This window comes from Takifugu rubripes, chromosome 2, assembly GCF_901000725.2.
Source record: "Takifugu rubripes chromosome 2, fTakRub1.2, whole genome shotgun sequence".
NCBI classification, from domain to species: domain Eukaryota; kingdom Metazoa; phylum Chordata; class Actinopteri; order Tetraodontiformes; family Tetraodontidae; genus Takifugu; species Takifugu rubripes.
The window spans coordinates 11328321-11353375 of NC_042286.1; the positions used below are offsets into that span (position 1 = coordinate 11328321).

General features: G+C 53.4%; 1 protein-coding gene across 7 annotated transcripts in view; it reads right to left on the reverse strand.

The window, feature by feature from the left end:
• Positions 1-33: 33 nt before the first annotated feature.
• The window catches only part of tiam2a (TIAM Rac1 associated GEF 2a), a 57184-nt gene continuing 32162 nt past the window's right edge, over positions 34-25055 (reverse strand). For 6 of the 7 annotated variants that reach the window (XM_029832852.1, XM_029832854.1, XM_029832848.1 and 3 more), the window contains exons 7-27: positions 23015-23200; positions 22649-22792; positions 19327-19383; positions 16644-16820; positions 16153-16257; positions 15990-16068; positions 15828-15917; positions 15524-15742; positions 13946-14040; positions 6597-6815; positions 6185-6253; positions 5089-5214; positions 4627-4756; positions 3451-3630; positions 3241-3359; positions 2855-2963; positions 2522-2580; positions 2326-2428; positions 2068-2161; positions 1622-1767; positions 34-1539 (exon numbers count right to left, since the gene is read on the reverse strand). In XM_029832852.1, the coding sequence (XP_029688712.1) occupies positions 860-1539; positions 1622-1767; positions 2068-2161; positions 2326-2428; positions 2522-2580; positions 2855-2963; positions 3241-3359; positions 3451-3630; positions 4627-4756; positions 5089-5214; positions 6185-6253; positions 6597-6815; positions 13946-14040; positions 15524-15742; positions 15828-15917; positions 15990-16068; positions 16153-16257; positions 16644-16820; positions 19327-19383; positions 22649-22792; positions 23015-23200 (3186 nt within the window). In that variant the 3' untranslated portion in view covers positions 34-859. The remainder of the gene's footprint in view (positions 1540-1621; positions 1768-2067; positions 2162-2325; positions 2429-2521; positions 2581-2854; positions 2964-3240; positions 3360-3450; positions 3631-4626; positions 4757-5088; positions 5215-6184; positions 6254-6596; positions 6816-13945; positions 14041-15523; positions 15743-15827; positions 15918-15989; positions 16069-16152; positions 16258-16643; positions 16821-19326; positions 19384-22648; positions 22793-23014; positions 23201-25055) is intronic. The other variant, XM_029832855.1, reaches the window with a different exon arrangement.

Here is a 25055-nt window from a genome sequence, read left to right on the forward strand (position 1 = left end):
AAGGATGCTGAAAACATGGAAGTGGAGCTGAAGCATCGTTCACAGATAAGAGTTTTATTTAGAAAACAAATGTAGAAGAATAGGCCTTTCACATTCATTGGTATGCTAGCGTTACAAGCACGGTCAGGTTCAAGCTGAGAAAACTGCCTCAGTGGTTCGCCGTTGTCTTCTTTTGAATTATTCCTCCTGCCCCCCTCCTCAAAGCTACGGCAAACTAAACGTTAGAAAAATAGTGACTGCATATACTGGAAAATTCCTGGAAAATTCCTGCCTTGTTCCTGACCTGTACAGTGTCAAAGAGTCACACGTGGAAAAGATTATATACAGGACGAAGAAAATCGCAGTTTGAATCAATAAAGCAGCCTTTAAATATCTAAAAGAAACAAATCTTGGAGGAGGAAACTGCAAAAAAGGAAGCAGAAGAAAATATTTTTTTGGATTGATGGACTGAATCTCTCACCAAATGCTTTCACTAAAAAACAGCTGATTTACAACAACCCTACTAATAAATAAAAAAACGCCTTATTTACATTTAAAAACTGTACAGATTTCAAAAAAATGTTCCAACTATTATAGGCAAACAGTGTATTTTAGTGCAGAACGTCCAGCAAAAGGCCAACATGCTCCTTTAGAAGTCTAACGGCTGAACCTTCGAAGAAATCTGACCACACTGGGAAGCAGCGCGGTGAAGGACTCGACTCACCGCTCTCTTAACTTTGAGAAGGACAAATCAAGGTCAGACGGAGGTCCTGCGGAGAGGAGGCCAAAGCCTGCAAGCTGTCGCTGAGCAGGAGCTGGAAGGAGATGAAGGCCAGAGAGCTGAGGGGATCTCCAGCTTCCTTCCTGTGACTCGATCCTCCTAAGAGGAGGCGACTTGTCCAGAGTCGGGGGCGCCGCCCTCTGCTAGGTCATAGAAACAGTCTTCGTTTACCACAGAGGTCAAACTCTGGACGCTGAACTCTCTCTCCAGCAGCGCGTTCAGGTCCACGGCCCCCGGCGGCGAGGCCGCCTCCAGCGACCTGCTGTGCGGCTTCGTGTTGAGGAGCGCCTCCTGGCTCCTCTTCACGGCGCTGAAGTGTCCTCGCAGCAGTTTGGGCTGCGTCTCCGGAGTGTCCCCCATGTCCTCGGGCTGGACGCGTGGAGCTGGCGCCCGTGACGCCGCGGCCTCCGAGAGCTGAAGCTGAAGGAACTGAGCCTCGATGGCGCTCGTGGGCGAACTGCTGTCTCCGCTGTCTCCGCTCCCCCTCCTCACCCCCCCCTCGCTGAAGCCGTCGTCGTCCTCGTCGCTTAGGATGTCGGACTCCTTCACAGCAGAGGGGGAGCGGGCCTGCGAGGTGGACTCGGGAGTCTCGGACCAGTTCTCTTGAACGGGGAGGATGTGCAGGTCAGGGGAGGCGGAGGACGGCGGCGCTCCGGACAAACTGTACGTTCCGCTGCTCAGGCTGCCCTCATCCGAGTCCGGGCCCAGCTTGGGATACCCAGCGTGGGCGGAGAGGTCCGCCGGTGGCTGCTTATACAGCCAGGAAGCCCGGGAAGAACCTGGATACACATGTGGAGGTTTGTTTACGCCGACGCTGGACAGGAACGTCTGGCGTTGAACGGTGAAACGCTGCGGTCTCACCTAGCTTAGCTGAAGACGGCAGGGTGCTGCGCAGGGGGGCCAGCCGCTCCTTACACCCCCTCTCCAGCGTTCCCATATTCCTCCTCACATTCTCCCTGAGGATGGAGCGGATGACCTTGACGATCTTGACCTTGGTCTCCGGCACGCTGCACAGGAACAAGCAGAGGCGCCATAGTAATGTGAGGAGGAGGCCCGCGGCTAATTATAAGGGCTCATTTTAGAGCCCCCCCCCCCCCCCCCCCCCCGGTGAAATGGGTGATTCAGCTCATTAGGCGTTATAGTGGAAATGACCAATGTGGGCGCAGCCATCACGCCAGCCACCGGTAATATTACTGTACGTGGCCAGAATAAACCGCAATCCCTGAAATAAATGTCCCGTTTCTGGCAAATAAATAAATACCAGCATTACTCATCCCAGAACCCCCCCTGAAAGTTGAATCCCTGACCTGCTACACAGCTGGAAGACCGTCTCCGGTCTGCCTTCCACTTCAGACCTGGAGTGAATCAGCTCCCAGATGCAGCTACTTTCTGCTCCTGTACCTGACAGAGAGCAAAGAAGCGACAGAGGCTGTAAAACATAGTGTGGGGGGGGGTGTACAGCAGCAGGTGCTGAATAAAATGGCGCCGTGTATGAAGGAGACTGAGGGACAAAAAGATTTAGCCGATGTTCTCTGAGACGTTCTCAGGGGATAACGGCGTCTCACCTGCTGTGTTGCCTAATCTGACCTGCAGGGCAGAGAAGGGGATGAGCCAGCGGAACCTGACGGGGTCCGAGTCACCGTGAGAGAGCGCCGAGCGGGCGTTGGTCTGGGAAGAGAAGGAAGGGGGGGGGGGGGGGCAGGAATTCAAGCCAACGACACCACTTCTGCTGTGAACGTGAGAACAGCGCGCTGCATTTACCATCTTCTTCTTCAGCTTGTTGTTTTCCCTGTAGACCAATATCGCAGCTTTCTTGAAAACTGGGGAGAGAAAACACAGCGGCGTCTTAGTTTGGCGTGCGAGCGCCTCCCGGGAGGACGCCGACTGGAGGAAAGCAAATGTTTTAGATGCCGCCTTGAAGCCCTGAAGGAGAAAACTGGCTCCAATTACGAGAACAATTAACAAATGTTAAACTTCTTAGCAAGCGAACATCGCGTCTACGTGATAACTGAACGTTAGCGCCTCGCGGCTAACGTCTGCCTTTGGAAATGTGAGGAGATGAGGTCGTGTCTCCCAGAAGCAGCTAGCGCTCACCGAACACGGTCATTTCCGGATCCTTTCTGACGCGTCCCAAAGATGGATGCGGGTTGAGCCAGACCGCCGTGGAATGCGCCAGAAACTCTCCCATGGAGATCTCGGTGACCTTGGGAGAAACACGGAGATGGTTGGAGAGAGCTGAGGGGCGGAGAAAAGGCCGAGCGTGCGCTGACGTGACCCCGGACGGGGGTGATTAGCATTCACTTTGAACGTGCGTTCGGCTAAATATTCCATCACTCTGTAAATGTATTCAGCTCCCAGAGGCCACGTGCTGAAAACAACATCAGCTACACAAGTTCTCCGTTCGGTGGTTATAAAATGGGGCGCGTGCGCTGCGTTTGGACGTGGCGGCAGCAGGTGGCGCTGTCGAACCCCCCCTTTACCTCTCTGTCGTGGCCGATCTGCTCGGCGACCAGCTGATCGAAGACGGAGCCGTAATCCTCGTAGATCTTCTGCATCTCGTTGATGTGGCTGGCGACCTTCTCCATGGCCTTCAGGGCCTCTGCGGAGACCAGAACGTGGGTGAGGGGGTGAGGGCGGGGGGGGGGGGGGGGGGAAAAAAAACTGGTACCGAGCGGGTTCTCCTCGCTCACCTGTGAGGTGGTAGTGCTCCTCGCTGTCGGCGTCGGTGAGCGAGACCAGCTCCCTGAGCAGCAGGGGGTACTTGAGCACCCTCTGCACCGGTTTGATCAGGTAGGACTCCAGGGTGGAGGAGTGCTGCTTGGTGGGGTTCCTGGCATCCAGGAATTCCTTGAAGGCCTGATCGGTCTTGGCTGGAAAACAAACGGTGACCCGTCAGTCCTGAACCGGAGCAGATAGCGTCCACGCGAAGGTGATGACATTTCCCTTCGGAGGGGAGCCATTAAAGTATTAATTATGGCTCCGCGAGCCAGAGACAGGCAGCCGCATCCACACCTCCCCGAGTAATCGGCAGGCAATTAACGAGCCGGCAAATAAACAGAAACTCAGGCAACCCTGGGGTGGGGGGGGGAGGGGAGGGCTAATGAAGACGGCAGTGACGAGCGTGTAATTACTTAAAGTTGACAAACTCCCACAGGTTTCTCCCGTCTGTGAATCTGTGGGGGGGAGGGCGTCATGGCAACACCTGTACTGTACAGTTACGTAGAAACGAGTCGCAGCCAAGGAGCTAAAGCTCCGCCTGGAGGACAGGAACGAACCCCCTTTGGCGGCACGTCATCCTCCTCCAGGTGATTCTGACCCTCCGGAGACTTTTTGGGAGCATTTTTCCATCCTAATCCTATTAAAAATCAATCCCCACCGCCTCCTTCAAGGAGCATCCCACGCAATCCCAGTAATGGGGCAGATTTAGGCAGCGCAGGGGGACAATTAGCCCCCCCCCCCCTTTCATGAAGGCAATCTTCTTACATTCCTCTCTGCGTTGGGCGTCACGCCACGGCGGAAGACGGAACGCCGCACGTTTAAAGGGGGAATTATTGAGGCGCTCAGGCTGTCACGGTCTGCTGTTCGTTGTCAAGGTTGTTCAAAGTCTGCGTAAATAAACCTGTTTGTTCCTCCGTTTAATCCCCACCGTGATGGTGAGAAGCTGCAGCTGGTGGAGCTGGAAGGTGGAGAAGCTAGCCGCTCACTAATGTACAGAGATCCATCATCACCTCCCCAATCAGCCCTCTTTAGCGGGACTGTTTATTCTCATAAATGGCTTCATTTCCCGGGAACGGAGGGCGCGCTTCCGATAACTTCGGAGCAAGAACGGAGCTAACGGAGCTGCTAACGGAGCGGCTCTAGCTAACCTTTGTGTTGCGGTGTCGTACCTCTCTCCAGGACCTTCTGAACCTTGATGTGGTTGGCGCAGAAGCCGCTGTAGAGTTTGAAGTGGTCGGCGTAGTAGAGGAAGGAGCCCCCCAGAGAGAACAGCAACTTCTGTGGACAGAGAGAGAGGGGGGGGGGGCTGAGTGCCTCACGGAGCGGCAGGTGCGTGCGGAGAGAGACGGTGGCGAGAAAGTGCAAACATGTGAAGTCACGGTCAGACAGATCTGCCCCCTCTGGATGACACCCCCCCCCCCACACACACACACACACGCTCTCGTCATTTGCTTCTCACCTAACTGTCCTGTGAGTGATGGATTTTAGCAGCTCGGGATCAGGCAGCGGCCCGCCACCTCGATCGATCGCCCCCCGTGCATTAACACGTCAGGCCCGCCTTCATTATTTATCAACCCAACAGCCTCAATGGGGGAAAAAAAGTGACGCACCTTGAACTGGGCGGGGGTCTCCAAGGTGCTGCAGTCGGGCGAGGAGGCGATCCTCTCCTCCAGCGTCTGCAGGAAGACTCTCTGGAAGTCCAGCATCTCCGGCAGGCTTCCGAACAGGCTCTCCATCTGGGGGGGGCGGAGAGGTTAAAGACAAAGTAGCACGGAATGGCAGAAGGATGACAGCTGACGGGAAGAAGCAGAGAATGAATAAAAAAGGTGCTTTGATTCATAACAGACAGGAGCCCTGGAGGGTTATAAAAACCTCCACTCCACCTGCTAACGTGCGCAGAGAACACGCCGTGTTTCACCCTGCAGCAGCGCGACTCAAGCTAGCTGAACTAGACGCCCATTCCATGCTATTTATTTTACATGCAAGTTGTGTTTGCTGACTCTAATGTTTTTAGATGCAACTTTTCAGTTCAATTTTAGCTCTTTGTGCTGTGTTATGTTCTTTTCCATTGGCTACGCTGTCATAAACTAGAGTAATGCTAATGCGGCTGAGGCAGCTAGTGCTACATGGTGATAACATAAGCCAGATCAGGATTTACCGGGTGTGCGGAACTGCACCGCCACTGTGAGGAATCTCTCGCGTACCTTCATTAAACTGCGCCTGGACGCGTCTCACTGCCCCATAATGGGCTTTTAATTCACCTCGGAGTTCAGTGGCCTATCGACCGCACGTCTGCAGAGACATCCCGTGTTAGCGTCGTGTGCATGAATCAAGACGACGCCGTGATGCTACGGTTGCTAGCGCACCGCAGCTAACAAGGAGAATCTGCTTATGGTTGAAAGAGAAGTGCAGTTTTGCAATTTAAACGCTGCGGCAGAATAGAACATAATGAGCAGCTATCCTGTGGCAGGTGGATCTGGGGGCGGGTTTACCCCCAAGCTAGCCTTTTATTGGCGTGTCCCAGTAGGATGCTACAAGGTCAGAGTAGGGGGGTGCTAATTTGTCCTGCAGTAGTAATGAGCCAGATATGGCCTAGAATAGTTCATCAATGTCGCCTGTGGGTAATAAACAGTACATTCTATTCGCACGTCGCCACGACAACTCCCGGGACAAGCCTTATCGTGTTTCAGGCGCACCGACACCCACCTCGTCCTGCGTGAGGAAGGTTTCATTCTGCAGAGGTTTCAAGTAGATCTCAAACAAACAGCTCAGATCCTGCAAAAACAAATTAAAAATAGGACAATGATGATGAATAAAACACCAATAAGTGACCACAACCTGACTGTTCACTAAATCTGTCACACAGCACATCCACCTGCCCCCCCCACCCCCACCCCTCTAATGCTGTGGTATCAGAAGGGATATTCTCATTAGACTGATTTATGAGCCTCCCTCTCCCTCCCCGTGCAGCCCAGATCGGGGCGCAGATACGGGACAGGCCTGAAGAACTGACGAGCGTCACCGAGGACACCGGCGAAGCCGCGAGGTGGGAAAAGGTCAAATTCAACTGCGGGGAGGTGGCGGAGAGACAGGAAATAGGGAAAAGAGGGGGTCTGACCTTCACGTAGGACTTCTCGGTGTCCACCAGCTCCTGGATGACCTTGCGCAGCCGCTCCGTGGCGCTCATGTGCTTGTGACACGGCCTGAGCAGGGAGGTCTCTCCAGCGGCCCCCGCCTGCCTCCCCGCAGCGTCCTTTGTCCTGTCCATCAAACCCCCGGTGGACGGGCCCGTCCCCTCCTGGAAGGACTGGTACAGGGTGCACACGGTGTCCACGCTCTGCAGATAGAGACAAACGAGGGGTTTCTTTAACATCTGCCGGCTGGATGGGAGTTCACCTCCGTCCTTCCTTGATTCTCTCCGCTAATAAATTCTCTGCTGGAAAAAAGCACCAATGTTTACTCTTCTACTGTACATGGCCTGGATGTGGAGCCCAGCGATTCCCTGTGGCGTACTGGGAGCAGTCTACAGATTTAGCTATGCACTCTATGCTAATTGGCTTTGCATCAAAGCCTAACTGGATATCCCAGCAGATAGCATTACAGCACATTATTCACATTCTCCCAGATCCATAATGGACATTTATGCAGCTTTGTGTCACATCGGTTCCGCACGATTTGTCGTGTCAGAATCTCCCGTGTGGTCACGTATTAGCAGGAGTGCGTTTTGCTCCTTGGCTCATTCACACACAAAAAAAGGGGGGGATTGTGCTTCCTGAAGAGGTGGAACCTGGTAAAGAGCTGCAGACGGTAAAAATGGCGCTCCGCGTTACTCCGCCCTGCCTCGGGTGGGAAAATGAAACGTCGGAATCTGCGGAATCTTGCCCGTGGCAGGTGAATATAACGTGTGATGTGTGCAAGAATGAAGACAAGCCTTAATCTGCATTTATTACAACCTAAGAAAGCTACAACGCTGTGACTGAACGCTACAATTTGACACTCGCACCTTAAAAGGTGGCGTTTCGGACGCTGCACCAAGCTACGCTGTGTTGTCGTGGACATGCTAAGGCTAGCGGATGCTAGGAGCACTGTGGGATGCAAATTCAGCATTCGGTTCACTGCACAACAACGTAGGGGAACCAAACTGTGAGGCCAACAGCTGTTAAACATTTCCAACCTTTTAGCGTGTGTGTATCACCGTGGCAACACACCATCCAAGCAGTTCAACACTGCAGGATTCACCTGTCTGAGTCACGCTGCACTCAGACCGGTGCTGTCTAGCTCCCCGTTTGGTCCCGGGGAGCCCGCCGACGACCCGGGCTCCCGTTAATGAGCCTCGTAGCTCAGCTAGCTCGTCATCGCGCGGTCCCTCCAGAGGCAGCGTCCTGCTAATTCCGTACAGCCTGAGAGAGCGAGCGGGAGGGAAAAGGCCCCTCTGGATCTGGATCTGGGCTAAGCCTCTTTGGAGTGCTCCGCCACCCACGGCAGCGCTCTCCGCTGGAGCTCTTCGGATGTGGGATGATAATTATGAGGGGGCTGAACGGAACCCCGTCCCTGTCCTCAATGGACGCGGCAGGACACACACCAACCCTGCAGGACACACACCTACCCTGCAGGACACACACCAACCCTGCAGGACACACACCTACCCTGCAGGACACACACCAACCCTGCAGGACACACACCTACCCTGCAGGACACACACCAACCCTGCAGGACACACACCTACCCTGCAGGACACACACCAACCCTGCGAAGGGTGAGCAGAGACGCTACTCGAGGGGAAAGATACCAGCTTCATCTTCATCGCAAACACACAAGCGCGTGGGGGGGGGTGGGGGTGTAATGGTGATGCGATTGGCCTCTCAGGGAGGTGTGGGTAAGGAATGTCGCCTTCAGCTCAGACTGCTTCCTCGGAGTAAGTGGCAAAACACCTGCAGTGGAGCATGACGAGATGAGGTAGGCAGGAAATAAAGAGGGAAGGGAGACAGTGTGTGTGTGTGTGTGTGAGTGTGCGTGTGTGTGTGTGTGTGAGTGAGTGAGTGAGTGAGTGTGGGAGGGGCCAACACTCCGCCGTGACTCAGAAAAGACCCTTGCCTCTCATGAATCCCACCAGCACAGCCAATAGGACGGAGGAAGAGGACGGCGAGGAAGACGCTCGCCGCCGCTCGCGGCTCCGTTTCAGCTCCTGCCGGTGGCGACTGGCGGCTCTGGATTATAGTTGCAGCTTTTTTTCTTTTCTCTTAAACGCCGAGGTGGTCTTTGGCGACCTGCGCGCGACCGCCTGTTAATCCAAAGCGCTTTAATTATCTCGACTCCTCCGGGAGCGACGATGCCTGAAAACGCCGCCGTCTCCTAACGAGGCCTCTGAAAAACCCAACATGACACCAGGCGATCGGCTTCACACGCTCCGCTCACCATGAACAGCAGTCTGTAGAGCAGCCTCCACGCCGCCGTGGCCCGGCGCCGGGTCCTCCTCACCAGCGAGCAGCCCCTCCGCCCCCCCCCCGCTGGTCGGCATGGTTTCCCCAGGTCAGTGGGACTAAAAACCCGGCTCATCCCTCGTAAAGTGCTCATCTGCGTCACATCTTCATCCCGCAGTCCCCCGGTCCTCCTCTTATTCACCACGGTCCAGCCTTGCTCCGGGGGGGGGCACCTGCTTCTCCCAGGCTGCTTTGATGGGAATCAATCATTGATCCTCTGTCCCGCTGCTGAGCGAGCGCAGGCGGAGGGGGAAAGTGCTCGCCGCCAGCTCGTTTTTACACGTCAATTAGAGCGAGGCGGCCTGACCACAGACACACCTACCCCCCCCCCCCCACACACACACACACACACACCCTGCCCGTCTCTTCCAATCAGCTCGGGACTTTCTAGACCTCTACTTCCACGTCCTGTCATCAATCCCGCTTCCCTCTGTCCGCTCACCTCCTCTTTCTTCCCACACGCGCGTGACCTCGCTGTGATCATCCAGGGAGGTGAATGGATGTGGGGGGAGGGGGGGGGGGCATCCCTCAATAGCTGCGGCACAATGACGACTGTTCTGGTGCGTGAGGAATGGCTGACTCAAAAGCTGAGGCCGGTGGGGGCCAATGGACAGGAATGCCAACCATGGCAGCGATGAACACGACTTGTTTCATAGTAACGACAGCGATACGAGAAATGTGTCAATATTTTGGCTAATTTTCTCTTGACTGACACCCTGAAACAGTCGCCACGGGTCTCGTGGATGTTTGACAACCAGCTCTTTTTCTCCTCCTGGTTGCCGACATCAACCGCCGCTCCGTCAGACTGGGAGGCTACGGAATAAACCCGGAGCGCCTTCATCTCCGTCTCCAGTGAAGTTGTTATTTGGAGATGAAAGAAGCACTCGGGCCGAAGATGAAACTTTGCATCTCGCCCGTCTGATCGCGTCCCTGCACATGTTTATTTTAGCTGGAGTGGGGGGGGGGGGGGGGTGGTGAAGCACGCGTGCGTCCCTGGGGCCGGGCTTTACCCGTCCCTCAGTGCATCGACCCTGCCACAGGACGCCGTGGCGGCGAGAGCGAGAGGTGGGCCCGCTGGCTACAGCGCCGCCATCGTCTTTTCAAAGCTCAATAAAAAGGAGACGCGTCCTCATAAATCAGCAGCGTGAAGAGGGGGAGGGGGGAGAAGATGGCCCCAGCCCGCCCCACTCAAGCCCCTTTATGCCTTTCATTATTCCCCCTAAACAAATATCATTCAAACAAGTCTTGCAGGAACTTGAGAGGCGAGCGCGTTCTAATAAAGACGGCAGCTCCGGATTAAAGCGCCCATTCTCCTGATTTCCCTACGGCAGTTCAGATCCACTTCCCGGCCTGGTTGCCAGTACAAAAGCAAAGTAATGCGGCACCGTTCACTATTTTCAGTCCAGCAACGGGGGGGGGGTGGAAATACTTGTTGCCAACAACAAACATGGCTGGATGACAAAAATAAAGGAAATAAAATAAGTCTATGAAAGGACGGCAGGACCGATTTTCCCAACCGGGAACCTGAGTGATTCAGTGGGAAGCGCAGCACCCTGAACTCCCGACCATCCGAGTGCCGAGACGACGCAACGCTCACAGATTATGGACCCGCTGGGCACCGGGGGTGACCGCGCCAGAGCGAAAACACGCCCATAAAGGCCGCAGCCGAGAGGCGAGCCAGTGTAATAGAGCCCATTCTGCAGTGATAACATCATGGCTAGCAATAATGGTAGCGGGGGGGGGGGGCAACTGTAATACTGTGACCTTTTGACCTGCTATTATAGGGGACTGTAAATCTTACAGCCAACACTTAAATTAGCAGGATCTGCAGGGGGGCACGGCGGGAGCAGCAACAACAGCAAACGTGATGCATGATGGGTAAAAAAAGTCCTCAAAATTCCTCATTAACACAAGCAGCTAATTGGCAGGTCGCCGACAGCCACCCCGGAAAGGACGAGAACGGTACGATAAAGCGCGCTCTCTCTCCATGACGCCGCCAACGGAGCTCCAGAAGAACCAGAAGGTTATCAGCTCCATCCCAAAAAGCCCACCCAGAATGGAGAAGCTCATAGTTACCGGCTGTTTGTCTCCCTTGGCGCCTCTGTGACAGGAGAAGCAGGAGAGCAGGTCCAGGACCAGACAGGCCATCTTATCTTTAAGAAAACGCAGCAAACCGAGCAGCACCGTTCCCAGGAGCAGCTCCTTCTCCTCGGCCTCCCAGTCGGACCAGAACCAGAACATGGCCAGGAAGGAGCAGAGGGCTCGGGAGGGAGGATGGTCCCGCATAAGGAGCTCAACTAAGGTGGGGAGGTAGAGGCACGGCGGAGGGTCTTCATCGCTGACCGCCGGGGCTGCGATCGTCACGGCTACGGCCATCGCCGCCCCCGCTGCTGATCACGCCGCCATCGTGAGCGCCGTGTTCGGATCAGGTTCCGGTTGCTCGCCAAGTCCTAAAGTCCAGCTCTTCAACTTGTTTACAGGGAAGTGGACTGACAAAAGCGGGCTAGCATTAACTGTGCAGCCAGCAGTAAGCCCGGATTATTGGCCCGCTCACAGCCAGATGGTGGCTGATGGGCTTAGTCATAACACACACACACACACACATAGAAATGATCCCCCAAATTCAACAGACACACACATCAGCGGGGTAACACAGGAGGAGGAGGAGGTTGTAGCTCCAAGCAAATGGAATCATGTTTGAAGATGACACGAGCTAATGTCCACAGGCATCTACTCGGGATCTTTTTGAAGTCCCGGGACGTCGATACGGGAGGAAAATTGAAGCCCAATAACTCCTCGGTCCATCAGCAGCATTTATAATGCGCTAAAAAACATCGTGGTCGGACGGAGAGAAGAGGACGGGTGGAATGGGACGCTGCAACAGGGCCCCTTTGAGACAAATCCGGAAGAAGTCAGATCTTTTCATTAAGTCCGTTTAAATGCTCTTAATGGAACGTCCAATCTGGACAAAAAACCAAAACAAAGAGGCTTATTAGTCTGTTTCAGGGGCTTCATAAAGGACGCTGACTTTATAATCGCTTTAGAGCAACATGACAGGAGGGAAGCAAATATTCCATTTAGAGTCAACTTGGGAGCTTCAGCTATTTTTTTATCCAACTAACAGAAAGGAATGACATCCTCATTAAATCAATAAACCTCCTACTTCATCAGAATATACCCCCCCCCCCCCCCCGTTGGGCCCTTCATGTGCTAAACCTGTGGTAAGACGATCAAACGCGAGCAAAACAGATGCAGATGTTCAGTACGTGCGCTCTCCTCCGTGTTAAATCACACCATTCTGCCGGTCAATGTCAATTTAATTCAAACCAAGGTGAGACTCGTCCTCCAACCAGCACCGGGATCGATTGGTTAAGCTCACGGACGGTGTGGCGCCCTCACATCTACGCCCCCGACAGTCCCGAGCATCGCTAATGAACTCAGCTGGAATTGATGGTGTTGATCCCGATGATCACCAACACAGACAATTCTTCCTGGTGATCTGTGTGTGTGTGTGTGTGTGTGTGTGTGTGTGTAATAAGCACAAAATGGAACGCAACCAACCAATTAATCAAAGGCAGCGACTCCTGGGAGGCCGATCTCAAGTCGGGACAAAAGGCTTGAAATTAGTCCTTCGCCTCCATCAATCTCCATCGACTTTCAGAGCTCGGAGCGTACGTACGTGCACGGACCCCTACGCTGACTTCCTGCTTCACAGAACAAACTGGTCATGTGATCATTAGAGTCTGACCTTGGTGGCGACAAAAAAAAAAATAAAATAAAAAAAAAAAACGAATTCAGCCGCAGCGGCTTCACACCCCGCGTGATGAACGAGAACATCGCCTTTTATTTTTACCCTTTCTGTGTCTCCAACGTGCACATGTTCACTCGCTGGAGTCCTCATTTGAGTGGAACACAGACTGCAGATGCCTCAGCGGTGCCGATCCCCCCCCCACCCCCCCACCCCAACCCCGCGCAATTGGACCGGCACGTGTCGCCGGGCAAACAAAGAGTATCACAGGAAGTCAGAGCGGAGAGAGGAAGAGGCTGGGTCGTTCCTTCTCATCGACCTCAGGTCAATCACATGACACAGGCAATTAGAATAAAAAAGCCGCGGCGGATTTGCCAATTAGCCACGGTTTCAGGATATTTAGCCCGGATTCATTATCAGCTGATCGTTATTGGAGTGGGCAAAACAACATAGCTGCCCCTTCCCTTTCCCCGTCAGTGCATATTAATCGGGGTCAAACATGCGTTTGCCCTCCTGACCATCAGGCTGAGGGTTCACGGCCGCAGAGGCGTCGCCGAGCGATGAGAGAGAAGGGGCGAACATGCATGAACGCACCCACGCAGCCGCCTCCCAGCCGTGTCTGCATCATTAGCACATGGCTCTTCTGTGATGACCACACACTCATTATCCATAAACACACACACACACACACACACACACACGAGTGACTGTATTCCATCACCGTAGCGCTGAAGCGGAATTCCCGATGGGCCTTGCTCGCGCTCAGTTTAATGGCGTCGGTTCACATATCAGACTGGACATTCAACAACAGACAAAGCGAAAATAGACATGAAGTCACGTCCCACATTTAGAGGAAAAGGGTCCCTACATCTGCTTTCAAAAGGCTATTTATAGCACAGGAGCATCTGTCTTATAACAATGTAATTACAGGATGTTAACAAACATTCATGTTAAAGTGAAGAGGCACATGACAGGATTACGTACGTGTGTACGTGTGTGTGTGTGTGTGTGTGTGTGTGTGTGTGAGAGAGTGTGTGACACATCCCTACTCCTTGTGACAGTAACGAGCTGTGTTTATACCTGTGGCTATGACGAACTATCCTAATTATGGTAATGCTAACGTTTGGTGCCACTCTGGTTTCTGACAGCTGCCACCTCCCTCACCCCCACCCCCAACACCCCCCCCCCCCATCTGCAATGAGCGTGCGAAAGAGAGAGAGGGAGAGAGAGAGGTCCTACCTTGCTGTGCTGAACAGGCCTGTGTGTAAAGTGGGAGCGAGCATCCTCCAGTCCTACGTCCTTGGACTCCTCGCCGCCAGCTGCGGTGCAAACATCTGGGGGAAGAGAGACAGGACAGGGGGCGTCTGTCAATCAGCGAGTTTGTCGGGGTGGGGGGGGAGAGCAGTGGCCGAGGTCTGCCAGTTTGCGTGCGATTTCACCCAAACGGCCAAACGCTGCCTTTTATTATAGTGATTTCTGTTGCCGAGCGCGTTTCTACTGGCTGCAAAACAATGCAGTCAGACGACATGAAATTACAGGCAACTGCCAGTTAGATGAAAAATTACCATAAATATCTCGGTCTAAAAACAGCCATGGGACTGAGAAATGCTTGACATTTCTTAGCGAGGCCTTTGGGATCTCTTCAACTGAATTCTAGCATATATTCAGCAGCAACGTCGACAGGATTTGGCTGTTTTTTTACAGCATTTTAGGTCTGAAGGAGGACAAACGAACGGCTGACGCGCAGAAAGGTTTTATTCTGAACGCAGCCTGGGCGGCAGAGCGGTGTGACAACAATAGAAACCCCCCGCGGACGTGAACTTCTCAATTATTGCCATCCAAATGAGAGCGAGGAGGTTTACAAAAGATATCTTGTCATCTGAATCTGCTTCTCCCACTTTATCCGCGTGGATCCAGCTGAATTAGGCACTGACGGATGATTGCCTTCTAGGTAAGCAGTCATGGAGAACACATTGGTTCGCCCCTGCGAGCGTTTGCCTCCATGACTTCTGGTCTGCAGGGTTGGGATCAGGTGCCCTCTAGAGGCGGAGACAAGAACTGCAGCCCATTACTTTAATTGTTAAAGATTTTCTTTAGAATGCCATTCAGTTATATATGTGAACATTAATACAGAACAAAATATATACACGTGGCTACCTCCTGGATAAATAATTAGCATCCTTTACACGATCGTTTTTGACCCAACAGGGACGTAATTCTGTAATTGGCAGTGTAATCCCTTCCTACGCTGTTTCTTTTAGAAATGATTTCCTATATCCGAGGACCTTCGCCCAGGTCTGCCTACCTTTCACTGTCGGGATGAGCGAACGAGGCTAAACTGGCTATCGGCAGGATATCAGCTGGCACGGATGACCTCGCTGTTCACCTCTAGCGCCTCACGTCCGCCGCGTGCTTAAAGCGTGCCGACAGAAGGGTGTACGTCCGCGACGTTAATGAGCTCTGCGCCAACGCAGGAACCTCGCGGCCTTTCCTCTCCTCCGGGACGCGTTGAAGCTGTAAACTCCGGAGCCCTTTCTGCCTCTTTTGAGTTTAGACACAAGCGGAAAGCGTCTTTGAGGAAGTCAGGATGCGACCGCGAGCTTGACAGGAAGTGCATCTGCTAACTTGTGGCTTAGGCGACACTTCATCTTCTCATCACATAAAGCTGAGTTAGCGTGAATCCTAATGGGGGTACAACTGAACGTTGATAAGCCTGAAGCCCACGTGGGAGACGTGGGGAGACACATGTCTCTGTACTTTATGGGAGAAAAACAACCACCAATGGCGTCCTGGAGTTTTTCCACATGGTTTAATCACCTGAAGATGACTTGGCTCGGTGGTGCTTGCCGCCACCTTCCCTTTGCCGTCCGAGGGGAGGGGCTGGGTGTTGAGAGGCCGCGGCGGGGGGCCGGGGTCCGTCCCGCCTCAGGGTCAGGTGCAGGGTTTGTTCGGAAAACAGCGTCTGGATCAGGGTCAGGTCCAGGCCCGAAACGCTGCGGCCGTTCAGCACCAAGATCTCGTCACCGGGACGCAGACCTGCACAAACAAGCGGGTTTCAGCAGGTCTGGCGGGAATATCGGCGGCGTGGATCCGTTTGATGCGACCGTTAAGAAGCGGACACCTTCGTTAAACGCCAGTCCGTCTGGAAGAACTTCATTGACGCAAATCCTGCTGTTTTTCTGGCCGTCTATGTGTCCTGTTACGGCAAAGCCTGGTGGAAACGAGACCGGCGCGTTAAAAAAAGGAACATTTTAAGGAGGTAAACGTGAGCTGTGACACTCACCGAAGTCTCCGCTGCCGCTCAGCTTGCTCATGCGCAGCGTGAACACGCTAACCGGGACTATCTCCAACTGATCGCTGACCTGCGGGGCGAAACCGGCGCTCGTTAAATAAAGCCAATGTAACCACCTGCCGTGTATCAGTGTGCCGGTTCTCGCCCTCCTCACCACATCGCCGAGGGGCTCCGCGGGAGCGGCGTATCGCACCTCCGCGCCCTTTCCGGCGCCCCTGCGCAGTCTGAGGCAGTGCAGGCTCGGCTCCAGCTGCTTCACCTGTTTACACAAGAGCCCCTTAATATGCAGCAGCCTGGACACGCGAGAAATTAGCTGACGCTTTTCATGCGCCAGCGCTTTAGCCTGACAGATGCCGCGCGTCCGAGGTGTGAATTATTCACCAAGTTTACACTTACTGATGAGAAAACGCCGCCAACCACCAAAAGCCTTCGCTCAGGGGACTGCGGTGTTAAGAGTGTGTGTACAGTGGCATTTTAAAAGCACATTAAAACAGAGCTGCTGCAACATATGTTTCCAGGAGCCTATATGAGCATTAAGGATTCAGTTTTAGTATATGGAGCTCTGAAGGAAAAATTGAGTTTTTCTAATTTTCACCTTTAAAAGAAATATGTACTTGTTTTTTCCCAACTAACCAGCGAGCTAACCTTGCAGGCCGCAGAGAGGAGCTCAGCAGCTGTTTGGTCTCTTCCTACTGGAAGCTGGACCGCCGTGCCGTCCGGCATGCTGACGCACGCCAGCGCCTCTGTGGCCCCGCCGGCGCCGTCCCACGCCCCGTCCTCGGGGGGCGACATGGAGTAGATGCTGGAGAGCACATCCAGCCTCTGTGAGGGAGGAAGAAAGGCGAGATGGACATCAGATTAAAGAGCGAAAACAGAAGATGGAGGTAAAAAGAGAGGGAGGCTGGCGGTGAGACTCTGTGGGCCTCTGACAGAACACTGATCAATACGGCTCTATTAGTTAAATGTTTGCTTCTGGATCAGAGACGTACAAACAGACTTTCAGAAATGTATGTGACAACAGACGGCGGTTCCTTCACACGACAGACATGGCGATGGCTGCACACGCAGGCAGATTCGCAGGGGCCGACTAGTCTAGACGTCCAGACCAGTCGCACGAGGCTCCTGCAGCTCTCCGGGTCCACAGCTTGAAAGTTTCATGTTCGTACAGTCGTTGATGGTATCGTTCAGAGCCAGTCTGATCTGGGTATTAAGGCGGGCGGTGCTGGTGGTGCAGTAGCCAACTGCTCGGCCTCACAGGCAGTCATTTAGAGGTTTTGGTTGCGACTCTGTGTCTCTGAAGGAAGGAAAATAGTGCTGGAGTGTCGCTGCGCAGACTGCAGACCGCAATTCCAAAAGACCTTGAGGGACGGCGCAGCGCCGCCGTGTTTTGAAGCCGAGGAAGTCGGTGATTCAGCAGTGCCGACAAATATTAAACAAGCTTGAACCAGAGACCGGAGACCCACAGAGGGTTCCCTTCCAGACAAACGAGACTGGCCAGACTGGTGCAAGCACAGACAAACAGAGGCAAACTTTTCCAGTCAGTCAAGGGACAGAAGCAGCCTTTAAAAACTCAGCTCCCTAATGTTTGTTCCCGTCTGTGCAGGTGGGCGGCGAACGAGGCCACGCTTGCAAACATGGAAAAGAACCGCTAAGTCGCCACGGCAACCGGTTGCATCACAAACCGGTGAACTGAGACTCGTACCGACCCCGACGGCTGACTAACGGCGCGTGACGGTCTGACAGAGCTGGAACCAAACCGTCATGTTCCCTGAATAGCTCCCAAAACTCCGGACAAATCGCAGGTGTGTACTCGATTTAGTCCAAACACTTCTCAATGTTTCCTTCAGAAATGTGGAAATTACACCCAACTTCTCCTTCCACCCGCCCCGGAGCTTCTAAAAATGGAATGACGGATGGTTTAATAACTGTTGTGGGAAAAGAAAAATGCCATCTGGTCATGTCAGTGACTGGGCAGCACCGGCTGACTCAAGTTAGGGAAATTTGGGGTTCCTCTTTCTACTTATATCTCACACACACACACACAGACACATACACACACACAGACACAGACACAGACACTGACAATAATAGAACATGTCCCTGACGCGTGCTCCCGGGGCTTCAGAGGTGAAGCAGGGGAGGGTGGTGGCGCGTGGCGAGGAGGCGGCGGCTTGGAAAGAGATCAATTTGTGGCGGTGAGACTCAGTGAGCTCATGATAGCCGGCCTTTAATATCAGAAAGTAGAAGCTGGTCTGGGGTGGCCGGGCTTCGCTTCCACGCAAGAACCGAGGGGGAAGAGTTTGGATTTCAGTCACTTTGACACACGATGTGGCACCTCAAGATGAGTGTTTAGAGTAAATTAAAAACAGGCACCTTCACCTTTAAGACGAAGATGAGGGGGAAAAAAAAATATCGATCAATAACCGCGCTGTCCTCGCCCTCTCGGCCCTCGGCGGCTTAAGACGTCTTAATCCTCCCTAAACTAAACAGACTCCTGTGATGCGCCGGTTTCCCTCATCCCAGCCGACTCCAGGAAAAGATCGAAGCACTCAGACGCGTTTCCAGACCCATTAAAGCATCCGACCAATGAAGGCCGTTATTGTTATCCACAAACCATTTCCTGCCCCTAGTCCATTTCAAGGGCCTTAATGGGTCCGGTTTTAACACTCGCCACATCCCCCCCCACGCGCGCGCACAAGCACGGGCACGTTAAATGAATCGCAGCATTCTTCGGATCTTCGGAGAAGCCATCTAAATCGGTCTGAAAGTGTCCATTATGCTTCATCAGTGTGAAAAATTAAACCCCGCGCTTCTCGACGGATCGGACACGAATTGATTTAAAGGCTGATCGCCGCTTCCGATGACGCGCAGCGACGGAGAACGGAGACTTTGACCGCCAGCGTAGTCGGACGTGCCATCGGATCTAATCCGCAGCAAGTATGAACATAAAAACCATTCCTAAAAATATCCCATCGGCTCCAAAAAATCCTCAATAATAGAAGAAATCCTTCGAAAAGAAAAACAATAACTGGCCACAGATGCATTGTGGGAGTAACTCACAATCTAATAACACAGATTTGTGCTCACAGAATAATCACACACTGGCAGGAGATGATTATATCATAAAACTGATCTGTCTCCAAGAGACAGCGGTGAGTTTCCGCCTGTCTTGACCAAACCGGGAGAGACATCACAACATCTTTCGTGGCGTCTGTACGCGGCAGCCGATAATCTGGGCCAGGAGATGGTGCCACAGGATGGGTGTGGGGGTGGTGGTGGTGGTGGGTTTGGGGGTGGGGGGAATCAAAGATCTGTCGACGTTTCTCACCTCGGTGCTTCTGGGAGGCAACGTGTGCGTCTGGCCTCCCGCGTCGCCGTCGAAGATCTGAAACGGGGAGACAGATGGATTGACTCATGAGCGATTTAGTGCCCGGCCAGCTCATTAAAAACTACGCGCGGCGAGTGGAATGCTTTGATTGTGTTCAGTGTGTCTGTGTGTGCGGATGGGGGGGGGGGGTGAGTCTGTTTTAATCCCTCCGCCCCCCTCTTCTCTCCCGCCCTCCCAGTCCGTGACCTCCCAGTCTACCTTCGCAGGACTCTGACAGCAACGTAACCCAGGTTTAACACAAAGCCATCCGTTACATCCAAACACCAGCTCCTGCTCGGAAAGGGGGGGCACTTATCAGCTTATTGCTGTGATAGTTTGTCATCCGCTGGGACGGACATGACAGGCGGCGCCGCTGCTGACGGAAATGGAGCAGTTTGGTCCTGAAAGTGGCGTGAAAAAACCCCCACGATACTCGTGTCCTGCCACAAACACTCAAACCGTATAAAAGTGTCTCACGGGGGTCGGGAATTGTTTGTCGTCCAGCTCTGGTCAATAAAGATCGGGGCTTTAATGCATCCTTCCCGAGCTTCCGTTGGATAAAAGAAATCCCATTTTCTTCCTCTCTATGATGGAAAGCAAGCTGCAGACTCCTGAGGCGCTTTGGTTTTAATCTTAATGAGACCTTTTACATATAACAGCAGGTGCCTCACATGTGCTGGCGTTGCCTGAGGCGTCCCTCTGAACACGTGTGAGGACTCTGCCTCGCTGTGCATTCTCCCTCGCGTCACGTGTGCAGCTTCACTGCTTCATCGTTCAGGAATTATGTGTGATGCCTTCACAATAAGAAAAACTGGCTCCCTCTAAGAACCCTCAGCTGACCCCACCCCCCCCTCAACATGGCTACATTTATAAAGCGTCTGTAAACACTGTTGCTTCATCCTAACCAGCTAATTTTAGAAAGCTTTACCGACTCTCCCACAAATCCTCAGACCTTCCTGGCCCGCTTCCCACAGCTGACCGGCCAGCTTCTTGTATACACGGCTCCCCTAAGACGGATGAGAGAGGAGAAAACTGGGAGGGATGGGGGGGTGAATAACTGCGGCAAAGTTGAAGAGCCTTGTGTCGTAGCGGCAAATGAGATTTAAGCTTAGTCAACATATGACTCAGGATGGAAAAGCGTGGAAAAAAGTCTGCGGGCTTGAGCATGTGGCATGAGAGAGAGAGAGAGAGGAGGGAGAGAGAGAGAGAAGGAGTGAGAGGGAGAGAGAGAGGAGGGAGAGAGAGAGAGGAGGGAGAGAGAGAGAGAAGGAGTGAGAGGGAGAGAGAGAGGAGGGAGAGAGACAGGAGTGAGAGAGGGAGAGAGAGAGAGAGAGGAGGGAGAGAGAGGAGGGAGAGAGAGAGGAGGGAGAGAGAGGGAGAGGGAGAGAGAGAGAGAGAGACAGGAGGGAGAGAGAGACAGGAGAGAGAGAGAGGAGGAGAGAGAGAGAGGAGGAGAGAGAGAGAGGGAGAGAAGGAGTGAGAGAGAGAGAGAGAGAGAGGAGGGAGAGAGAGAGAGAAGGAGTGAGAGGGAGAGAGAGAGGAGGGAGAGAGAGAGGAGGGAGAGAGAGGGGGAGAGGAGAGAGAGAGAGAGGAGGGAGAGAGAGGGAGAGGGAGAGAGAGAGAGAGACAGGAGGGAGAGAGAGACAGGAGAGAGAGAGAGGAGGGAGAGAGAGAGAGGAGGGAGAGAGAGAGAGGGAGAGAAGGAGTGAGAGAGAGAGAGAGAGAGAGGAGGGAGAGAGAGAGGGAGAGAGAGGAGGGAGAGAGAGAGAGGGAGAGAGGAGGGAGAGAGAGAGGAGGGAGAGAGAGAGAAGGAGTGAGAGGGAGAGAGAGGAGGAGGGGAGAGAGAGAGAGGAGGGAGAGAGAGGGAGAGAGAGAGAGGAGGGAGAGAGAGGAGGGAGAGAGAGAGACAGGAGGAGAGAGGGAGAGGGAGAGAGAGAGAGGAGGGGGAGAGAGAGGGAGAGGGAGAGAGGAGGGAGAGAGAGAGAGGAGGGAGAGGAGTGAGAGGGAGAGGAGTGAGAGGGAGAGAAGGAGTGAGAGGGGAGAGAGAGAGAGAAGGAGGGACAGAGAGAGAGGGAGAGAGAGAAGGAGTGAGAGAGAGGGAGAGGGAGAGAAGGAGTGAGAGGGGAGAGAGGGAGAGAGAGCTTGGGCCAAAGGAGAGAAGACAAATGGTGAGAGAGTGAGAGGAAACTCGTAGGACAGGGGGATACATGCGGAGCAAAAAGGGAGGAAAACTGATAAAAGTGTAAAAGAAAAGGTAACAAAAGATAAGACTGTTTGGACCTTTAGGCCGCCCACGCTCCAAACTCCTGCCTGGCCAATAAGATGCGAGATAAGGTGCGAGGGGCCGGTGATGAACACCAACAGAGGGACCACGCCGGGGTGACCCTTCACTCTAACAAACGCTACGTCAAAACGCGGCAGATGTACGGCAGCCAGCACTTTAACCCTTTTATGATTCCCTGATCCCAGAAAGAAGCTCCAACAGTCGGCCTGGGGGGGGGGGACACAGAAAGGGTGTTTAATATTTAGCGTCGCTACAGCGGCCATCTGCTGATGTCTGCGGGGCCGAGAGAAGAGCGGAGGACGCCGTCAGCCACATATGGCTCTCAATAATTCATGCGTGCTGCGGCGCCGCCTCAACCTTCTGCACTGGGAGACGGAACCGGGCCTTGTTAAGGCCGACTGGACTCCCCCGCCACTGATACCGGTACGCACCTCCACCCAGCTGCCGGCAGATGTGTGGCAACGTGCAAATTTGAATATGGGGGGTCGGGGGGGGTTGCTGTCTGTGCGAGCTTGATAAGAAACTTGAGTGTTTAGCGGGGGGGGGGTCGTGGCTCGGCTTCAGATGGGCTCGGCTGGCTCGGAAAAACCAAAGTGGCTCCGCATCGACTTCACAGCGCAGAACGATGAGGATCCATTACTGTTAATCAAAACCACGCTCCCCCCCCCACCCTCACCCCCACCCCCCTTGCTAATGAACGTGCTAAAAGAACGCAGTAAATTCCTCCTGTGGTGGGACTGAAAATAGACCACCGAGCGGATTCTCCCGGGTCGGAGCTTCGGGGAACAGAGTGGAGGATTTCTGTGTGGGTAAATAAACAGCCAGCGTGAGGCTAATTACTAACCAGCGAGGTTTTAAGCTTCCCGGTCTGCACCTGGGCGAGGAATGCTCGCGTTAATGAGAGGTGCGCACTCAAACACGACATCTCTTTACAGGGGGGGGGGTGGCGACGTCTGTTTAAATGCAGCGAGCATCAGACGAGCGCGGGGCGGGCGGTACCTTGGATGCAGAGGGGCGCTTCTCGCGGCCTCTCTTGGTGAGGTTGTCGAGGCCCTTGAGGGAGGAGAAGAGACCTTTCTTGCGCCGTCGGTGCGTGAGGGACAGCGAACGCCTCCTGAGCGTGGCCTCATCTCTGGAACAGATCTGAACAGATGCACATATCAGGACTGGGATCGTTTAGCTCGACAGAAATTTCACCGGGAGTCTAATCTGTCCATCTTAATTAGGTTTTCTCCGGTGGTGCGTTCAGGACCGTCTGTCTGATGCCTTTAAGATTCCGCTTAAGAGGTCTTCGAGGTTACCGAAGCATCACGCACAAACGTGGACGCTTTCCCTCCAGTCCTTTGCTCTTTCACGCTCTCTCACCAGTGCGTGGAAGGAGGAGACGGAGAAGATTCCCAGGCGTCCCAGCGTGGTTTTAGTGGGCCGGCTGGCGAATGCCAGCAGGCTCTTGGGATTTGGCAGCTCTCCACCCTGTAGGCTGGCCAGGTAGCATCGCATCCGAAACAAATCCATGTTAAATCGCTCCAGGTTCTGCTCCCACTGCTGGATCTGATGGGAAGGAAAGATCGTTGTTTATTAAGCAGGTTTTTCTGGATGAACGAAAGGCGAGTTTCATGATTTTTTCTGGGGATGGGGGGGCAGAGGTAGAGGGGCTGGATCCAGGGTCAGCCGAGCGCTTTTCATCAGGCTGCGATTGCTTGCAGATGTTGGTGAGGAGGCAAATTGCTGGGGGAGTGAAGAGATTTGAACACCAGCACAGTAAATCCTAAAATTGTTTTTATGCGAGTCCGGCGAGAGCGGTGACGCTGCGCAGGCCTTCACTTAAACCTCCGCAGACTTAATAGCCTGCACAATGTAAACGATGAGAAAGTGCTTATTTTGTTGGCTGGAGACTTTGTTTAATGGGAGCAGTCAAGTTAAACAAGCCTCCATAACAACTGACTTTAAAAGCTTGTGCAAGTTCATTTACAATAACGCCCCCCGCGGCGGCGTCCAATTAGCTCGCGCTCGCGCTGGGGTAATTCTTTGCAGAACCAGGACGGACGGGCACTTCAGGAACCTCTGCCTTTTCAACCATCTTAAACATTTAACTGAAACAGAAATTTCAACGCGGGCACGCACGCTGCGCTAGCTAAACCCATGAACACGCCGGTGTGCAGGTGGCCTCTGTTAACCTGCCTCCCTTCAATGACATCCAGCCGATACTCTCATTCCAGACCTGAGGAATCTGGTTTGAATGCAGCCTTGCATTTGGAGCGTCAGTTATGCAAACAAATACCTGACCAACGATATTAAACAACGGAGGAGCCGCAAATCAAACGAGATCTCTATTACATCACCGGGATTTGTGGAATATTAAAGCCAGTTCTTGAACACATTCGCTCTGGTGCCCAGTGCCAACTCTTTATTGGAAACCAGGAATGTTTGACAGAAAATGAGCCTATTTCCACCAAAACAAGCTCCGCTCCGGTGCTACGGCCAGTTGCTGAGAAGCTGCTTGGTTTTCCATTGACTGAGAGCGAAGACGTTATGTCACTAGCGGCATCTCGCAACAGGAAACGGGAGAATCGGAAAGTAACAAACTCCCAAATGGCCTTGCAATGAATTCTTTAGCTAAGAGAGAATTCTATTTATACTATTTCGGATCCTTCTTTAGAGACAAAGACGCCTTTTGCTGCACCGATAAGATGGTTTTTTCGACAGCTTTTCTTTCTGCATCGCGCAGAATCAGGACGGTGAACATGTCTGGACCCCTCTGAGGAGATTCTCATCTCTTTAGCATCTGCCCCTTCCGATTGCAACCTGATCTCGGTGCACGTTTGTGTGCATGAGCGGTTGCCAAAGCCGTTCTTCAACAGCGGTCTCTTGGAACCCACTCTTGCCGACACGGGCGGGGGCAGGGGGACATCAAAGAAACCCCGTCACAACCTCAAATCTATCATCCGCCTTGGGGAAGTCTGCATCAGAGCCCGTCACAAACTCCTCTGACCTCCTCATTGACGCCGGCCTCGCTGTCTCTTGTTCTCCTGACTGATTGTGTATCTGCTTCCAATTAGCCTGAATCCCACCTCGGAGTCAGGTAGTGACATCGCTGGGGCGAGCCGTCCAGCTTCATAATAGCATTTTTTTGACCGCTCGGGGTGACACCCCCTCCAAAATGGCCACCTACAGCAGCAAGTAGCCGTCACAAAGGAAACACACACACCAGTAGATTCCATGTCGTTGCTGGAGGTGTAAAAAGGTTTGTTCCAGCAGCATTTGTTGCAGAAATTCCTCCACATTTTTAAATTGGGCTGTTGATATGGAGGTATTGGTGGGGGGGCTGGGGGCTCTGGATTCTCCCGGGGGCTGAGAGGAGGAGGCTAATGCATGGAGAGCCCATTACTAGAAACATCTGGAATCC